At 43.3% G+C, this 18,956-nt stretch overlaps 1 protein-coding gene across 3 annotated transcripts in view; it reads left to right on the top strand.

The window, feature by feature from the left end:
- Nucleotides 1-18,956, top strand: part of slc12a5a (solute carrier family 12 member 5a) — a 148,442-nt gene that overhangs the window by 61,594 nt on the left and 67,892 nt on the right. The window contains exon 1 of one of the 3 annotated variants that reach the window (XM_031838747.1): nt 9,232-9,433. The exons of the other annotated variants lie outside the window; for them this stretch is intronic. Within the exon in view, the coding sequence (XP_031694607.1) occupies nt 9,418-9,433 (16 nt within the window). The 5' untranslated portion in view covers nt 9,232-9,417. Of the gene's footprint in view, nt 1-9,231; nt 9,434-18,956 lie in introns of those variants that run through there. 3 annotated transcript variants of the gene reach the window in all.

Here is an 18,956-nt window from a genome sequence, read left to right as displayed (position 1 = left end):
GTATGTATCTATGTGGGTATGTATCTATGTATGTATGTATCTATGTGGGTATGTCCTTTCCACATCTCAAAAAACACTTGGCGGATGTATTGCTGGGGACCCAAGGGAGTGCCATGGTGCATTTGGTGCAATTTGGACACGCGACACAAAATTAATACACTTTAAATAAACAAGCACACAGTAAAAGCCAAATAATTTTGTGTTATTGCAGGTGTTTGTAGGGGACCGAGACTGAAAAGATAAGGACAAGGGGATAAGTAATCTGGTGTGTTTGACTTTTGAAGAGAAATTGCCGGAGGGAGTGTACCATGAGAATGTGTGTGGTACAGGGTGAGGTCATACGAGTGGGCTCCTCTCCAATGTTTCTGCTGTCAGCAACGTTGACATGTCCCTTCAGAATGGAGAGTCACAAGATGTGGGAGACGAGGGAAGGTCAATGGCTGTGAGGAGGAGAGCAAAGAAGAATAGCAATTGAGACTGGGCCATATTTTGGACTATGTCATGAATGGGATCAATTTGAGTGGACACTGTCAATATGACTTAACAAAAGAAGAAGAACTCCCGAGTTGATAATACAACCAGATTGTATTTTACTGGTGTTTGTAACCCCTGGAGTAATACTAACTCATAACACCAGTAAAGTTACCACCAACAAAATACTCCGCCAATTTAATGCAAGTAACCACATTTTTTTTCCAGGGCCAGATTTAGAGATTTGGGGGCCCCAGGCACACGCCTTCTGGCTTTACTCTTCACCCTCCCTCTGACTGGGAATGTTTTTATTGGCAGTGGTAGAAGAAGTAGACCTACCTAAAACTTTTTTCCTGAAGTTAATCTATTAACTATTGGTCTAAAAGTAAAACTATTAATGCTGTATAGTGAAGTTCTGCGTTCAGATTTTTACTTCAAATAAAGAAAGGCATCATCAGCACAATGTACTTACATGTACTCTGATGAATGTGTAGCTTCATAGTTCTAATAGAATATAATAGCTGGAAGGTTGAATGAATAATAATGCATATATTTATTGTTATATGTTGTGAGTGAAATCTGCAACATAACCAGCAATGTGTCTGCCAAGGAAATGTAGTACTACAATGTAGAAGTACACAGTAAGTAGTATACAGTATACATATTTCTTAAGTGCTGCGGGGACCTTTTGGAAGTTATGTTGGGGTACAATCAGTTAGAATAGAAACATAATTCATTATTTTTCATATCTAAACGTCAACAAATAAATTGATAGCTGTTTTTGGCCCTTATAGTTGGGGGCCCCAGGCTTGCCAAACGGTAAAGTGTTTTTTTCCCTTAAACCAGAGTGTGTTTCACCGGTGTTTCTGACCATACGGAGCCGCGACTTTGGTGTGTGACGCCAGATTACTTCTCCTAGCCTATAGAGCTCTTTGATGTCTTTACAGCTGTGGCCTTCTTAATGTCATAATGCCATTTGATGACGGTGTCTTTTGTTCGGGATCAAACAGACATGACAGAGAAGATAGAAGAGACGTGCAGAGGTAGACAGGCTGTGATTGATACTGCTTTTATCAGCTAATAGCCTTCATGATTATTGCCTGAATTTAACACACACACACACTCATGCTGCTCTATGTCTTGTCATGGGAGCAGCAGCACACATGGACCAACACAAATATTTCAGCCCGATACATGTCATTCCAGCTCATTTAATAATTGACGATACCTATAACCACTTACATTCATATTTCAGGTGCATCTCTAAACATTTTACATAATTCGTCTCTCTCGCAGAAAGCAATCAAATGCCACTCGCCCGCCCCACAGCAAGCACTCATTATCTGATTCAATCATTGCCTTTCAGCCGCCCACCACTTAAACACAGCCCAGCTAAGTGGACATATAGATGTAAAGTATAATCTCACAATCAAATATTTATGTATCTAGCTATGAATTTCATGCACTGTTCCCCTGAGTATAGTGTGGCCTTTGGCTCGTCGTCTCTCTCTGTGTCCCTCCCTGTCTATCGGTCTCTCTTTCTCTTTGACGACAGCTTAGTTGACATGTCTGCGTTACTCAGCCGAGTGTCTGGGGCTGATATGCCTGTATGAATAGTATTTCCCATTTTGCCACGGCCCAGAGAGCCTATCAGCATCCTCAGCAAATGGAAATAAACCATCTGTCAGCCGGGCCGCTCCACAGGCGGCGGAGAGCCGTGCCACTTGCCCCGTGTCCCATCTCGGCCCTCAATAGGAACCCATTTAGCTATTGTCACACAGGAAATGGAGCAACTTAACTGGAGAGCTCCGGGATTGGTGTGGTGTGTGCCGCAGCGTAAATACAGAAGATTTCTCAAGGCGCTCTCAGCGTTTAATGTTTTATGTTCAGCAAGCAGGATTAGAGGATATTGTGTCTCTAGTGATTCCCTATTTTCAGAAATTATATTCAATTTTAGGTACTTGAAAAGATCAAATTTGACTATTTTTCACATTTTTGCCCCTGATTTGCATTAACAATTGACACTTAAGGCTGTCAGTTGAATAAGAATTAGAATAAGCCATTCATATTTACATAGGAAGTAGGTCCTCTTCACGGAGTCTGCTGTGTATCACTGACATGTTTCTACTGTAGCCCAGAGTGGACAAACCAAACACTGGCTCTATTGAGAGCCATTTGCATTACTACATAACCTGAAGGCTACCGTAGTTCTCCGACACACTTCAGTGTGTTAGCGTGAACCGCAGAGTGCACAAAACCACTGCACCGCCAGACACCATCGGACTTCCGTTGCTCTTGAAGCAGAGTAAAGTTATTATGGTCGGGATGGCCTCTGAGCAAGGCAAACACCGTTACCATGGTTTTACTCTCGCTGGCTCACGTTACCGCAGTCTTGGAAAGGGAGGAGTGAGCGGAGGGGTATTGGGTTGGTTCCATCTGTAACTACGCTGCGAGATGCCACCAAATCCTAACAATGGGTTCAATGACTATGTATGCGTGATGTAAAAGGGCTCACTCTCTGCTCACTTTAGTGGTGAGCCTCTAGAGATGCATCACCTGACTCTGTAGTGTCCTTCAGCTCTACATAGCTTATCATCTGTCAGCTCATTGTTCTGGTTTAACAGCCCACTACTTTACTGTTCAGGTTCACTCTGACGGCTCTCATCAACCTGGTTTTCAGCTGCAGCCGCCCGCAAAAAAACGCTCTTAAAGCTGTCTCTAGGCCACCTGCCCAGCATCAAACAGCTGTCAGACAAAGTTAGCATGTAGCTGGTGAACACAGTGGAGCTTTTGGCCGCTAGAGAGCCAGATGTTTACCTTGGTGGACTTAAGAAATAAAAATAAAAACAACAAAATATTCTTCTTTTCTTTGACCAGGTGGACGTCTCAAAATGAATGCTAATGTCGCTGCGTCCACAACTCGTTTCTGCTGGACGTGTCACTTGGCAGCTGTTGCTGCTAACACGTTTGTCATAACATCTCTACAGGATGATGATAAAATGCCAATGTGGTGTTTGCAGCTTGTTCTCCTGCCCCCAAGCCACCAAAGAAAATCCACTGTGGTTGCTTCAACAAAATGTGTTTTGACACTCTGTCACATGACCCCAAAAAGTCCCAAGAACTTCTTGTACTGTAGCTGAAATGTTGATGAAAATCCATGTAGAAATGTGTTTAATCCAAACAAACTCACTGAGGTGAGCATTAGTTATAATCGGAAGATGGTTTTTCAGATCATTCTTCTGACTTGATTTAGAGTTCCAGCTATACTCTCATCTGTTCTCCGAGACTGATTTGAATGGATGCTGTCTTTTTTAATACATGTTCACTCTGCTCCCATTCGAGTGATGGTAGTGACGCTTTCCACCACTGTGACTCCCCTAATGAATGCATTTATTCTGGTCTTATGGTCTTTGTTATTCAATAATGCAGCTTTAGGCTTCTGCTAAGGGACATAAAAGCCCTCAGCTTCTTAAAATAGAAGCCCTTATGTTCTCCTATTTTGCCTTATAATTCATGATCTTTCAAGCCTCATATATTCTATGAATGCTTAAAACAGAAATCCATCACCAGTGGTGCTTCACATTTTATAATATTTTCATTTTTCAAGGGCTGTCAAGTGAAGTCTCATGTACGTCTCTAAGAAAGAGATTTCTACATGTATGCTCCCGTCTGAGAGCGAGAGCTTTCCGTGACCTCCATCCCGTAATCCTTGGACCTCTACTTACACTCTGCTGATCCCTCCTCATTTGCTATCTATCGTCTTCTTCCTTTCCAACCCTGTCATCTTCATCCAGGATGTCTAGATTATTAAGGCCGACACGTTCTAATCCTCTCATCCTCCGACTACGCAGCTGCCTCCCTAGATTGGTCATCAGACCGTTACTTTCTTTTTTAGCTTAGCGCAGCCCAGGACCTCGACTCAGCAGCTCTTTCTCATATCTGGGCCTAGCCTCAAGATCCCTCTGCTGCCCAGTCGACTAACAGTAATGGTAGTTTTAGATCTTTTGAGTTACTAATGATTGTGCTGATTGTGAGATTGGTGCAATGAACAAACTCTTCTTCTTCCCTTTTTCACCACTCGTTCTAACTGTCTTCCCTCTTCCTCTAACCTTCTCATCCCCGTGTCCCGAGCATTGTTCGGACTCCTCCAGGATGCGACCGCTGCAGCTCGTCACACATTCAGTTAATTTCATTAGGTTGATGGTGCAGAGGGAGGGAGCAAAAGGAGCCTTTGATATTTGGGAGGCACAATGTGCAGGAAGAAAGACACAGTGGGGCGCACGGGATGGGTGGGGGGGGCTGCCATCACTGCTCGGGCACATCAAAGGATTCCTCAGCAGATGTCTCTAAACAAGATGGCTGCCAGGTCAGCTTAGTCCATTACCTCGGTCATAAGAACAGGTTGGTGTTAACTCGGCACGCTCTGGTCCGTGCACAGCGTCGTTTTTTTTACGCAGCAGGCAGCTGTTTTTTCACGATCTTTGAACTTCATCTGAGCTTTTTAAATTAGAGCAAATTTGATTTGAATTGATTGAAGTATCTTTTGATCACACGGAGGGAAGTGAAGGGTATTTGTTGTGAGTTAGTGACTTCCCCCTCCTGAGTTTACTCCCCAGACAGAGATAAAGAAAAAGAGTTTAAAAAAAGCATGCCCATGGCTTTTTTTTTGCCTCTTTGGCAGCTGTCATCCTCTGTTTCAGAGCAGGAAGCAACAGGGAATAATCATCTGTGCTTGGTATGGTTTGGGTCTGAATGCCTGACAGGCCTAATGGTACATGGGGGGCCAAACCATAGCTGACTGAATGAGGCCATTATGTTCATATTAGGGGTTTTGGTGCAGGAGGCTATAGATTAACACGTTCATGCTGTGGTGACCGTCAGCTAAGTGTCGACTCTGTGAACATATACTTGTTCATTAGGAGGCCCACAGCCTCGGTCATTACTGCAGCCTCACTGCTTATGCGACTGCTCCTCTTTCAACTCATAAATATGGACACAGATGGCATCAAACAAAATTGTTACACAAACATTTCTGCAGCCTCCAGGGTTACTAAATCTAAATGTTTGACTTGAGGAAGGCACCAACATCTTTCAAGGCTCATATACTAAAAAAAGAAAGACTCTTGCCTCTTTTATCCTAAGAACAAACAATTATTATTAGTATCAGTGTTAGCATTAACTGTCACACATATCATCACATATTGACGCAGTGAAGATATTTTCCTGAGCTCCACTGCTGCTGTAGCAACCAGCAGTCTTCCTGGCTCCATTATTCAACAACGCAGGCACTAGCCTCTAGAAATGGTATAGGCAGCAACACTGTCTCATGCATACAAATGGGAAGGTTAGCATGTGATCCATCCTGGATTGGATTGCTCTCTCTGGCTTTGGCAACAAGAAAAACACTGTAGCGAGATTAAAGTGCTCCCCCCCACCCCTCATGAGTAAATGTGAAATGACACAGTCAGATGGACAGTATACTTGACATGTTATCTGTCCACCGAGAGCATACGGAAGCTGCTCAGATGGTCAAGCAGCGGCTCTGCTCATCTTTGTGAGATGAGAGAGAGAGCGAGAGAGAGAGAGCGAGACTCTCTGCATGGCTAGTTGCTATAGCAACATGACTTTGCATTCCTTTTCACCTGCCGTTTTTGATCAATTCTCACTCTTGCCTCTCCCTCGCCAACCTTCGTTTGTCCTGAAATGCCTCGCCACTGCGACTGATTTACCTCCACTGTTTCATAGCGGACTACTGCCATGTTCGCTCTGCTACCTGTAATATCAGCCTCCCTTATGGCATTCATATAGCCTGACTGCAATCATGGCGTGCACCGTCCTCATCCTCATTCAGTGTGTCCCAACTCTGAGTCCCTATGGGGAAATAGGAGCCACATTGTGCTTCACCATCAACATATCCCCACTAACGCTGACTAGAGCGCTCTGTTTGTGTGCAAACACCGCTCCCACAGAGCCAATCACGCCCCAAGCTAATGATTCATCAGGAGCCAGGAGTCTCTGGCGTGTCCCTGGACCTCCTCGGCTGCAGCACAGTCCATCATGGCCTTATTGACAAATTACAGAGGTGTTTGACAGAAACTAACCAGACCTTCATTAGAGTCAGAGGGCTTCCTTTCCTCTCTGAGTAAGGATAACAAAATTGTGTAGCCAGAGGTACCTGCCATACATACACCCTTTATTATGTGTTCGAACTAGCGTATGTGTCACTGCTTCCATCATTTTGAACCTTGTTTTTCCAGAGAGGTATCGTGCTAATTAGACTGTCTTTAATCAGGCACATGAAAACAAGAGCTCTGTGCGGGGTCTTGCGTAATGGGTATATAGATGCATAGTGACAGTCAGTCCTGCAGGAGGAAACCATGCATGTAGGGAGTAAAGCCTGAGCTGAAGGCACTGAGGCGTGACTACATGGCACTCACGTAAAAGTGCATTTCCATTCCGTGATATCTGCTTATAGCTCTGTTCATATTAAATAGCTGCACACAATGACTAATGTTTGTGTACATCCACATGCACCTATAGCAGTGGAGAACAGTAGCAAGTCCATATTGATTTATCTGATAAAAACATGCACAAGAACATGTAAATTCTTCTCTTTCTCACACAGAAACACTCGTGCAGATTTGTGAAATGAAATGCACTCATTCCCATCCTCCTCCACCCTGCTCAGTGCAATCATGCAAGTGCCTTCTACTCATCTAATGCACATGTCGATGTCCGCACAACAGCGCATCATTAAAATGCAGCATAATGGAGGAACGATCTGTGGCTGTCTTCATGAAACGTCTCCGATGACTTGGCCATGTCGACATATAATTGGATCGTCTTAAGTATTGTTCCCTTCGACTATATTGCGCTACACAGGACTGTGCGTAGAGGTGAACCATTTACAGAGGGAGGGAAGGCAGAAATGGGAAAAAAAAATATGAATATGGTTTTCAAAAATTAAGAAAAGGGAGAGAGATGACATCATACAAATTCTGTGTGGTTACAGGGAGGAAAAGCAAACAAAAAAAAGAGGTTTGTTCCTTGAATTAATGTTCATAATATGACAAGGTGGCACTAATCTCCCAGCTCATTAGCACAACATCTGGAGTAGGTCACACAATCCTGCCAAAAAGCAAACAGAGGAAATTGCGGGAAAATGCACCCTCGCCTATCACACGCTTATGTATGTGTCACCACATACATAAGCAGTCTTACACAATCTGTCTGCAGTTTACTCTGGCTCTATCAACTCTCGATTGTTGATACACGTTGGACCGTGACCGACAAGTGCAGGTACAGTGCAGCAACACAGCTCAGCCACGTCTCCTTTGTCCTTTATATACAGCACCTGGGTTCCCCAGAATGATTTGGGTAATAAGGCAGACTCGCGCAGTGTGTTTGTGTTTATGCTAGAGCGTTATTCATTAATCTCCCTGTGGGTTTAACAGGTGTTTACATATGCTTATATATCTGGAGAGATAAAGGAGATACATCCTACAGGGAGAACATTTGAATAGTCATTTGTTTTTCCTTTTCCCGATGAACCCTCACTTCCTGCTGTGGTTTGTGCGAACTGAGAGAAACAAACAGGCATGGGTCAAAAATTGGCCAAAATATTTGGTCAAATATTTGATGCCAAACAGTTTGTTCCAGAAAGTTACTAAAACATAAGGTCTGGTTCTTCAAGCAGGCCAGAGAAAATAACCGTAATGTAAAGGATTTAGTCCAAAACCATTAACAAGTTAAAGATAAGCCCGCCCACATCCTTAATTTGTTAAGCTCGTTAGGTGGTTGGTGAGCTCCTTAATTAGCTACATTATCTACATTCATGAAAAATAATAACAAATAATAGTGACAAGCATGGGCGAGATCTTCAGAGCTGTAAAAGTTGATTCAGCTCATACTCACTTTATGACAACTTTTACATTTTCAGTCCCAAGCACCCAGTTTCAAATATACCTTCTTTTCCTCATTATCAAGAGTTTGTCAGCACCGAGGCTTTGTTTGGAATAGAAAAAGGACATTTGCAGTTAGCATTAGCAGTGATAGCCAGGCTGATTGAACAGACGATGACAATCGCTACCTACAGATGGACGTACAAATGGGTCTAGCAGATTGCCATTTTCAGAATCTAACAATATGTGAAACGAAATGAAACAATCTCATTTCAGTAAATGACTTACCTTATTAGGAAACCAGGCGACATATAATGAGTCGTGAATTACACAGGAAAACATCTCCAAAATAGGCACGAATGAAGAATCAAATTCACCTGCAATGAAGCATTCTAGGTATTTCAGACTGTGCACTCAGTATTTTTCTTTTTCTTATATGCAATCATTTCTCTGAAAATAACATCGAGAATGGTTGATATGCAATTTTGTAACCACAGCCAGGTCAGGAGACGGACAGATGCAGGGTGAGCAGTTGGACAACTATTTATTTTTCTGTGTCTCTTGGTGCTTAGAGAGTTTCTGTTGGCAGTGCCCATCACGGGAGCCTCTCTGGTGCCTACATCTCTATGCAAACTCCCAACCATGCCAGTCAGCAACAGCAGCAGCAGCACAGCTAAGTAGGTCACACTGCAGTCACACTGGCTCCCCAGCTAGTGAGGGAGGAGAGAGAAAGACGGAGAGAGAGGGAGAGAAGAAAGATACAAAAGAGAGATGGAGAGGGAGGCGAAAAGAGGAGGAGAGAGGAGGATACTGAAGATAAAGGAATGAGGAAGAGGAGGGAGGAGCCAGAAGATCAGGAGAGGGAACCAATAGGAGGGACTGAGGAGGGACGGCAGCAAACCGGAAACGAGGCAGAGGAGTCATGAAAAGAAGAGGAGCTGATTTTTAGATGTGGATCTTTTTTTTTTTTTTAAAAAGCAACGATGATTCAATATTGCAGCACGGAGGGAGCGAAGGTTGAGAGTTGACGAGGCGCACGGTGAACATGGTAGGAGGTGATGGTGAGGCAGATGAAAGGAAATCTTGCACACGTACACCCAATCTGCACCGACGCGACAGTCGCGTCGGTGCAGAGGCTCTCGTCCAAAAAGGCTGTACTGTTATTCCACTTCTGTTTGTTCAGCACACAGCGTGCAGTCTTAGAGAGTGTTCCTTGTGTGCAGCCGAGCCGTTGAATGAGAGCACGCAGCCACATCAAGACACTGTGGTGCAGTCATTGCTGCAATGTTCATTTCCAAAACATTCCCTTTTATGCTTGAAATTATTATCGAATGAAAGATGTGAGAGTAACTTTGTGTTTATTCACTAACTTAAGTGTTTACAGTTTTCTGTACTTGCGGCTTGAAGTATTAGGGCCTCATTTTTGTGACAATGTATTGTGCCTCAATTTCTGCTGAGAGCTCACAGATTGCATGCAATTTTGGAGACGAGGATTACCGTGATTTCCCTCGCCAGCTCAGACTGCGTCAAAAGCACACAGCACAAGTCAGTCAGTCATCTGTTCTAACTCTGTGGCTTTACCAAGCAACGCACACATAAAATAGATCCACGATCTGTCACTGTAACCTTTAAACTATCATGTAAGAGCTTTAATCCCTATATTTGAAATACGAGCTTGTTGAAAACAACAAACGAGACATAGTTTGTAGCGTTGCATTTTATAAATTGTTTCATTGTGTTTAAGGGCTGCGACTAGCAGTTAGTCATTACGGATTTATCTGCAGATTATTTTCTCAATAATCGATTCATTTGTTCGATAAAACCATTGTTTTGGTTTATCAGTAACAATAATAATCACGACAATTTCAGAGACCTTCAGTTAATATATTTAAATAGCTTGTTTCCTCCGACCAACAGTCCAAATCCCAAAGATATTTAGTTTACTATTTCAGTGGGATTAGAAAGCCAGCAAATATAGACAGAAAAGGATCTTTTGCCATTTTTCCTTAAAACTGATTTACATGATTAACCTTATGAAGCACCCCTTTCTTCCTTTTCTTTAAAGTTGTATCACAAAGTCAGAATTTAAGTGTCACTGAAGGCACAAACCTGGTAAAAAGACAAATATTTCATTTAAGTAGTTTATTTTATTTTTCATGTTGCTGGTCTGTTTTAATGCACAATGGATCTCATTTCATTTCACCGTTGTGTTTCCAAACAATGTATAGTTTGTCGAGGTTGAGTGAGCATTCAATGGGATGCTTTCCAAAGAAGGTAACAAACACCCTTCTGGCCCATATTCAGGCTGCTGCTTGTTAAGTGATCATCCAAATGATTGCAGGCAAATTTTCAGTTGATCGACTAATCGTTTTGCAGTAAAAATGTGGATGACCAACAAATGTGAATATATCAGTTAGTGAAATGGTGTCCTGATACTGTCTCCACATCAATGGTGTATTAAAAAAGATCAGTCATAGATTTCAGTTTTAAAGCTAATATTGACATTTATTTGTACGTAAAGACTGATGGTGATGCTCTGTAACAGTGATCTTACTGTAGCTCAGCTAACAGCTGTGAGGTCTGATAAGAACAGAGACATTTTTTCTTTTCTAATGAACACCCTCTACCTCTCATCCATTATCACTAAACAACATCAGTTCTCTCCTTTACTTCTGCATTTCTTGCACCATATCTGTTCGGGGCGTCTTCACCGAGTGTTGCACAGGACAGATCTTTTGGGAGCACACACACACACACACACACACAAATCCACACACACACACACTAAAATCCACACACACACCCCGTGTTAACCAAGCACACTGTGACAGTCTAACACCCTCATTATGTTATTAATACCTGTGGCCGTGTCAATAGCCTCTAATGCCAGTGTCAACGCCCTTTAATAGAATCACTCACATCAGTGCTGCATCTCACCTCCTCCCTCTCCTTCAACTGCCATGCAGAGGGTGTGCAGTCGTCCTCCAGCCCTCCCGCTCAGCTAGCGGCAGGGGGAGGATGGGGGGAGAGTGACGAGGGCAGGAAGAGAGGAAAAGACCAGGTGAAAAAGCGCTCTGACACATTCCGCAGACGTAGTAGGGATTGGAGAGGGTACCCCGCAATGGTGACTAAATGCTGTGCGGCTGTCTTACCTTTTCATTTTTTTAAAGTCACCATTGAAATATACAGTGCTATATCACCAAACTCAAATCAGTGATCTATCAACGTCTTTAAAATGTCATGGCAACAGCTGCTCCGTCCTCCTCACTTCCATGTTGTTCATCTGATTAATCTCTGGCCTTGAGCCCGTTGAATCTCCGCCAACGACGGTGACGAGCGAAGAACTGTTGTGCTCCCGTACACCGCAGCAGTGGAACACCTCTTCTCTCCATGACGCTTATTACCGCTGTGATAGCGTTCAAGGAGAAGGCTGGCAACAAAGCCCATAAAAGAGACCGTGAACAGCCTCCCATGAGTCACCCATAGATCAGGATTCTGTCATTGCCCTAACCATCTGGACTGACAGCTGCCTGAGAGATCATGAATAAGAGGAAGGGGCTGAACAGTCCAGGCAGCACCGGCATACAGAGGTCAACCACCACCTTCCCTGTTACCTTCATGTCTCACGTACAGTAACTTCAGCTGCATCTCGCTTTTACCTTACTCTATTCCTTGTTAAGTGGCCGTCCAAGACGAACCAAGCCTTCACAGTCGTTTACCTGCAGCCCTCATTCTGATTCAGCCCACCAGCTCCTTGTTGAAGCTGGCACTTCTGATTTGGGGGAAGCAGCTGTCTTGTCTCAAAGCTCAGCCCAAAAATAAAAATAATCTTTAGAGGCTAGATGGGGCTGCGCAGTGGTTTTTGGCTGTGGAACAACCATAAGAATCTGGAATATTTAATCATCCAATCGTCTAGTAGGCCAAGTAGGCTCTATTCTTCAGCTGGGTTCTCTCAACAAAAGTTGCTGGACAGATGGAAAGGATAAACCAGCAGACGGGGCCAGCTCTGTTCCTTTGGCCCTCCAAAGTGGCCATACCTTTTAACCTTCATAAGGTCCGTAACAAGAGGAAGATGACAGTCTCCCGTCTGAGCAGGCCTTCATCCAGTGATGAAGAGGCAGATAAAGATACAGATGAAGACACTTGTGTCCCCCTAGCTAAAACAGGCTGTTTACTTCATCCTTTTCCCTAACCTTGTTCTTACCACATTAACTTGGATATACGTAGTTTCATGGCGACCTGTAGCATGTTTCCTCTGACAGTCAAAGTGACGGACAGATGGGAGTAATTTACTCGGCTTGACCTGACTTGACTCTGTCTTGGTCAGATGCAGCAGAGTGTAAAGGGGCTTGTAGATAAATAAAATACGCAGGCCTCCTGCTGTTGCCAAGCTCCTGCAGTTACAAAAGTCACACAATGTACCTTTCCAGTTTGGAAAGTAAAGATGACATGTTGATTCATTTCTTTTTAATTAGAGAGTGGTCGTTTGACACAGGTACCTAAAAAATGTAGAACGATGAAATATTCATTCAGATCTCTGTTGAAGACAGAGCCTGTCTGCTGGATGGGACGAAGCTCGCGGATGAAACAAGAAATGATGTCTCGTTCACTTATTGCTTCAGTCACAGACTCCAAAACTGGGACAGCCAAAAATAGCCCAGTCAAGTCTTTTCTACCACACTTTAAAGTTTAACTTGTGTGTCTTTTTGGTTGCGGGCGTGTCCTTTCTGCAGACATGTGTGTGTGTGTGTGTGTGTGTGTGTGTGTGTGTGTGTGTGTGTGTGTGTGTGTGTTTGTGACTTTCCTAAATAGTTACAGACAGTAAACTGTCAGTAGCAGCAAACTGGTGCAATTATTCTCTGGAAATGATTGATGACACGGCGAGCTGCATCTAATGATGAGAGTCCTCTACTACACGCCCTTATGCTATGTAGTCAACACACACACACACACACACACGTTTTGTCAAGAGTCAAAATGCGTCGAGCAGTAACTTGTTGGAACTGGGCATTCAAGGGTGATACATCAAAATCCCCCTCAAATGCAAACACTTGCAAAGCCGACATGTTTCATAAATCACCTGAGGAGGCAGAGTTGGTGTGTGTGTGTGTGTAGTGTGTTGCTTGTGTCCTTCTCCTCTGTTATCCTTCTTCAGGAAGTGACCTCTATTTACTTGTCATACATCGTTACCTCCCCCAACATACACACACACAAACAGTCACTGCAGCGCAATGCAGCATCAATTCATTGCTATTTATTCCAGTTGTGCACACGTCGCAAGCTGAAAACCAGAGGGATTTCTCCGAAACAACAAGTAAGACGACACTTTAGGAAGAGATTCGGGAGGGAACAAAAAAAAACAACCTTTTACAGTTCACCTCCCAGATTTCCTGCTGGATGTTTTCTTTCTGATTTGTTAGAGATACTGCTTTAAAAAAAGAACACCATGTACAGACAGCAAGCATATGCATACAGAGCCCCCCCCCCCCCACACACACACACACACACACTCATACCCACACACTCTGGAGGCGGTGAAAGGAGTAGAAAGGGTGTCTCTGCCGAGGCATCCGCCTTTGGTAGTCGAAGAGCTTCGGAGCGGAACAGATTCACCCCGGCGCTTTGAGGTTCGACTGCAGCCGGCCCAGCCTTTGAACTGGACACGCGTCCGGCCTCGTGGCCCGGGGTAATTAGCATTTCACCGGCATCCATCTTCAAAGCCAGGGGAGAACACACACACACACGTTCATATCAAAAGAGGGCTCCTGTCCTCCGCGGAGAGGTCTAATGTCGCAGTTTAAAAAGCTGCTGCGGTTAAATGTTCAGTGCGTTGAGGTCATTCAACAGAAGAGATTCTGCACTATATCATATTTTATACACGTGTATTAATATCATTTATTGAGAGCAATTAATAGATAAATCAATCGATGGAAAAGTAAGTTGCCAACTGTTGAGATTATTTATTTTTTTTAGTCTTTTTTTAGTTTAGAGGATGTTTGTTTGAATAGATTTACATTTTCAGTAGCGAATGGGCTTGGACAGGGAGGGGAAGTTGGAAAGTATCAAGAGATGCACAAATACATTGTTGGTTTTCATCTTTTTTTTAATAGGATTTGTTGACAGTGAGACAGATAAAGAATACTGCAATACCAGGTTTATCCTTAAACCATTCTTTAATCATGCTAAAATGAAATATGAGATTACACAAAATATCTTCCATCCCCAACAATTTGATAACAAAATATTTCATGTTGCCCATTGTCTTTTTGATTCAAGTTAGAACAATGCTTGATAGCTCGGTTAATGCATGCAACTTCTTTTTGTTGAGCAGCCAGTCTGATCTGGTGTCAGTGCCCTTACAGTAATCAGTTGGCCCAGTCAACCTGCACTTTCAAGGCTTCAGATGTCAGATGTGTACTTAAGTGAAGCTGGAGTGTACTTACGAGGAGTGTACTTAACACCAGCAGCACATCTGCCAAGGCTCAGTGAGAATCCACCGACAGAGAGGCCAACAGCTGTTTATGGGAGCCAGAAAGTTGGACAGGGGGATGAGGAGAATGACATGAGGAACGTGAGAAAGAAAAATAGGCTATAGGGGTGAGGACGCAGGGAGGCGGGAGTAGAATTGAAGAAGAGGACCGTGTCCGAGGGAACATAGGACGTTAGACTCGGAAACATATCGGAGAGATGATGTTGTCTCATGGATGTGACAAGGTTAAGCTGAGCGAGGCTGAGAGACAGAACATGGCATTCCACACGTTAGTCATAAATGACTCAGCTGTGCAAGATGTTTACCTCTGGCGGACGAGATCTTCTATGTCTAATAAAGGGTTTACATATTCTTTTGTTTGGCTGCGAATGCATTTCTCATCCCTGAGGCGATGCGGTTGCGGAAAGAATTGAATTAAGTGAGCCTTGATGTTCATAAACCTATGTTCTCTCCCTTTCCCAGTCTGCCTTATTCGAAGCACAAACTCAAAATTAGTTTCATTAGTTATTCTGTATTGAATCCAAAGTATCATTGTTACATTGAAAACTGGTTTGCAACTTTTCTTTTCTGTTTAGCACAAACTCATGAATGATAAATATGTCAATGTACACTTATGAAGGAGCTGTTCTTGTCTCACGCACAACCGTCTCATCATCCGGCGGAGGCTTGCGTCTGCTGACAGCGTGTCTGAATTCATGTTTTATTCAGCTGGAGTGTGTCGCCCTCCCGTCACTCAGACAGGCTAAGAAGATGTGCTGTGGATAGCCAAGCATGGACATTTCATCAGTCACCACCTAACTTAATCCACACGCAAGCACTCGCATGCACGCACAATCCAACTCAAGGACACACACAGAGGCAGAAACTCTGCTCTCAACACACTCACACACTCATATCAGTACAGTTTGTGAAACACTCAGTATTCAAAATACAACCCCAGACACGTGCACACACACACACACACACACACACACACACACACAGTTGGATGCTCAGAATTCATAAGGCACGCAGCAGAGGGATGCGAAAGAACTCGGCAGTTACGACAAATCACTGACAAGCTAAATTCATCACACAGGCCCACCGCCTTACAGATGGGGGAGAATGTGGCAAAATGGAGACATGACTGACAACCACAACACCGAAATCACAGCCAAGGTTCCCTAATTCAACATTACGATCGTTATGAGCAGACCCGACTCATTTCAAGCTCACTCACAGCTCCTCTTCATTTTAGGGCATTTACTGAGCGTGCTGTGCTACCTCCAAAACAGTCACAATGAAATACTGAACGACAGGCTCATTCCAGTAATCAACGTTTATGTTTTTACCAGGAAAATCCCACCACCAACCAGTAAGTTGGTGACAAAAAGCTGCATTGATAACATCTCGAAAGCTTCCTCCTCCTGTCTGCTGTCAGCTTCAGTCAAGCTGTGTCATAATTGGCCATATAAAAACGTTGATTGTTGGTAGAGTAACTGGCCTGTCAGCGACTCCCAGAAACGACAAGGACTATCCAAAATGGCGGCCTGGTTAACTGCCTCTTGGTTGGAGTCCATTCAGTCCCTTTGAGGGAGGCTCACGGGCGACTGTGCCAGTCCTGAGGCTGGAGGCTGGAGGCTGGCAGAGGTGGCTTGTCAAACACTAGACAATACACACAACCAGGGAGGACAGGGAGAGATTAGCAGCCCGCTGGCTGCTTCGTGTTGATGCTGCTGCTGCAGCCGGAGGAACATCAGTCACTCTGGCAGCCGAGAAGAAACGACTTCGGGCCTGTTTTTGTCTTTTCTTGTTTTGGCCTTTTGTATCTTTACATTTATATCTAACATCAACAGCAATGTCACCTGAAGATCAAGCTGTACATTGTTTAGTTTTCTGTTGCCTTCAATTAGTATGAAGGTCTTGAGGTACTTTGATGTACGGTGATGTTCTGCTCTGTTCAGTTCTGGACTGGTTGTGTGTGTGGAGGCTGTAAGGGAGGGCGACGTGGTCTTTAACTAGTGCAGTAAAATGGTTCTTGTATTTAACTGGAAGGAGACACATTTGAGTCTGTATTTTAGCTATTTTTGAGTTTAATAAAATATTGTATGTGATGCTGCTGTGTTTTTTTATGTAGGGACACATGCACCAGTCGGGAAATTAAAACCTGCCAAAACTGATTTCTTGGCCACTTTGATGCAGCGGGAACTAGTTGTGAACACAACACTGACATATCACCTTACAAGTTGATATGTTGTTATTATTTACACATCCAGCAGTTGCGGAGCAACATTATTATTAATTTGGAGTCTGTTTCTGTCACCGAATGAATGTAGTAAATCCAATATTCACTCTCTTTTATCTGGCTGTTCAGCCGGTAAATGTTCCGCTGTGTTCACCAGCGAGTTGCTATCTGTGTCTGTGTGCTGTTTGGTGCTTTTAGACATTTTCTCTGAAATCAGATGCAGCTGAAAACGATGCTTTGAGAACGGTGAGAGTGAACGAAAACCAGGCGACATCCTCCAGTTCTGAAAAGTGAAGGCAATGCAGAAGTACCTTAAACTTGCATTCTTTCTAATGGCCACCGGGGGACGACTCCTCTGGTTGCAAATAGAAGTCTGACTGTATAAAAGTCTATGACTTCTCACTTGATTTATTACTTCAGTAAACAATGTGAGTTTATGGTCTCAACCGCTAGTTTCAGGTCAATAAAGCAAGATGTTGATTTAGTAAATTATGGCCCCATTTATAGTAAAATGTACCATAAATCAGTGTAAGCTTTAGGGTGTGGCTACCTTGTGATTGACAGGTCTCTACCACGGCGTCACTCCACAGTCCAAATATGGTAACTTCCATTCACTACAGCCATAAACCAAGCTGCCGATACCAAAATGTCAAAATCAAGGCTTCAAAGCTGCAGGCCACAAACCAATGGATGACATCACAACGACTACGTCCACTTCTGCCATACAGTCTCTGACGTAAAGAGAGTCGGGTCGACCAGCTGAACAATGAGCTGAAACTTGCTGTAAAGCCCAGGTAAGCTGCAGAATCGGGTCATAATTCTTTTAAGTTCACCACTATGAGTGAACCCTTTCACATTGTCAAATTGTTTTCATAATATTGTTATTATTGCGTTGTTATTACAAGCAATTGGAAAGCTTACCCTTTAATAAAATTAATTGGAGGTCAAGTAGCCTCTTCAGAAGCTTTCAGCAACCTGAACGAATTCCTTCTGCTGATAAAGACTTGAATGCAGTTGAAAGCTCTGGAGAAACTAGTGACTGGGCCTAGAGATTATTCTTTTAAATGACTGTTTCCAAGGTGAAGACTGAACTTACAGGCTTAACTGTGTTGTTGATGTTTTGAACAACTCAGAGTACTTACTGTATCATTACACCTGGAGGAGCCATAAAAGCAACCAAAGAAGAATCTAAAGGTCGCCCTGATCAGTAATAAGAGAACAGAAAATGGATTTTGACTCTGTGGTGATGTTATGAGAAAGTAAACAGCACAGACATACCCGGCACAGGAACCAGCATACACAGATCACATAAAGCTGGCAGGTGTGCGAAGGCAAGCTGTACAGTTTTTAACCTTTAAGTTAAAAAACAGTACAACCATAATTCAGTTATAATGAAACTAAACCTTCTGTTTGTGTTGAGTGCGAAACTAGCAGACGTTATTTTCTTTCTTTCAAGAGACCAAATAGCGTAGATACAGATGGTCTGCTCCTGCACGCATGAAAGGTTCAAATACATCACAAATAGAATTTTTAAGTTATGTAACATTTAACCCTCACAGGATTCAACTTGTCTCGTTCCCAGCTCAGCATTTATCAAATGATTTCTGTAACCGTGCGGAGCAGCATTTCAATGGCAGAATCAGCAGGAAAGGTGTGTTCACCGAGCTCTCTGAATCTCTTCCGCCTCAGTGCTTGTTGTAACCACATATGTGGCCCTGCTTGTGCTTCATTTACTTCGGCCTGTGTGTTTGTAAATACTGAGGAATTGTGTGTTTCGTAGGTTTTCTTGTTTGTGTTGTTACTGCTGTCATACGGTAAATTAAGCTCAAAAACCAATTTGATCTCTCGCAAAAAAAAAGTCTACCGGAAA

Source organism: Anarrhichthys ocellatus, unplaced genomic scaffold (assembly GCF_004355925.1).
Source record: "Anarrhichthys ocellatus isolate YVR2014 unplaced genomic scaffold, GSC_Weel_1.0 scaffold1, whole genome shotgun sequence".
Lineage (NCBI taxonomy): Eukaryota > Metazoa > Chordata > Actinopteri > Perciformes > Anarhichadidae > Anarrhichthys > Anarrhichthys ocellatus.
The sequence above is the reverse complement of the archived record's forward strand: the minus strand, read 5'-3'. Positions and strand labels throughout refer to the sequence as shown.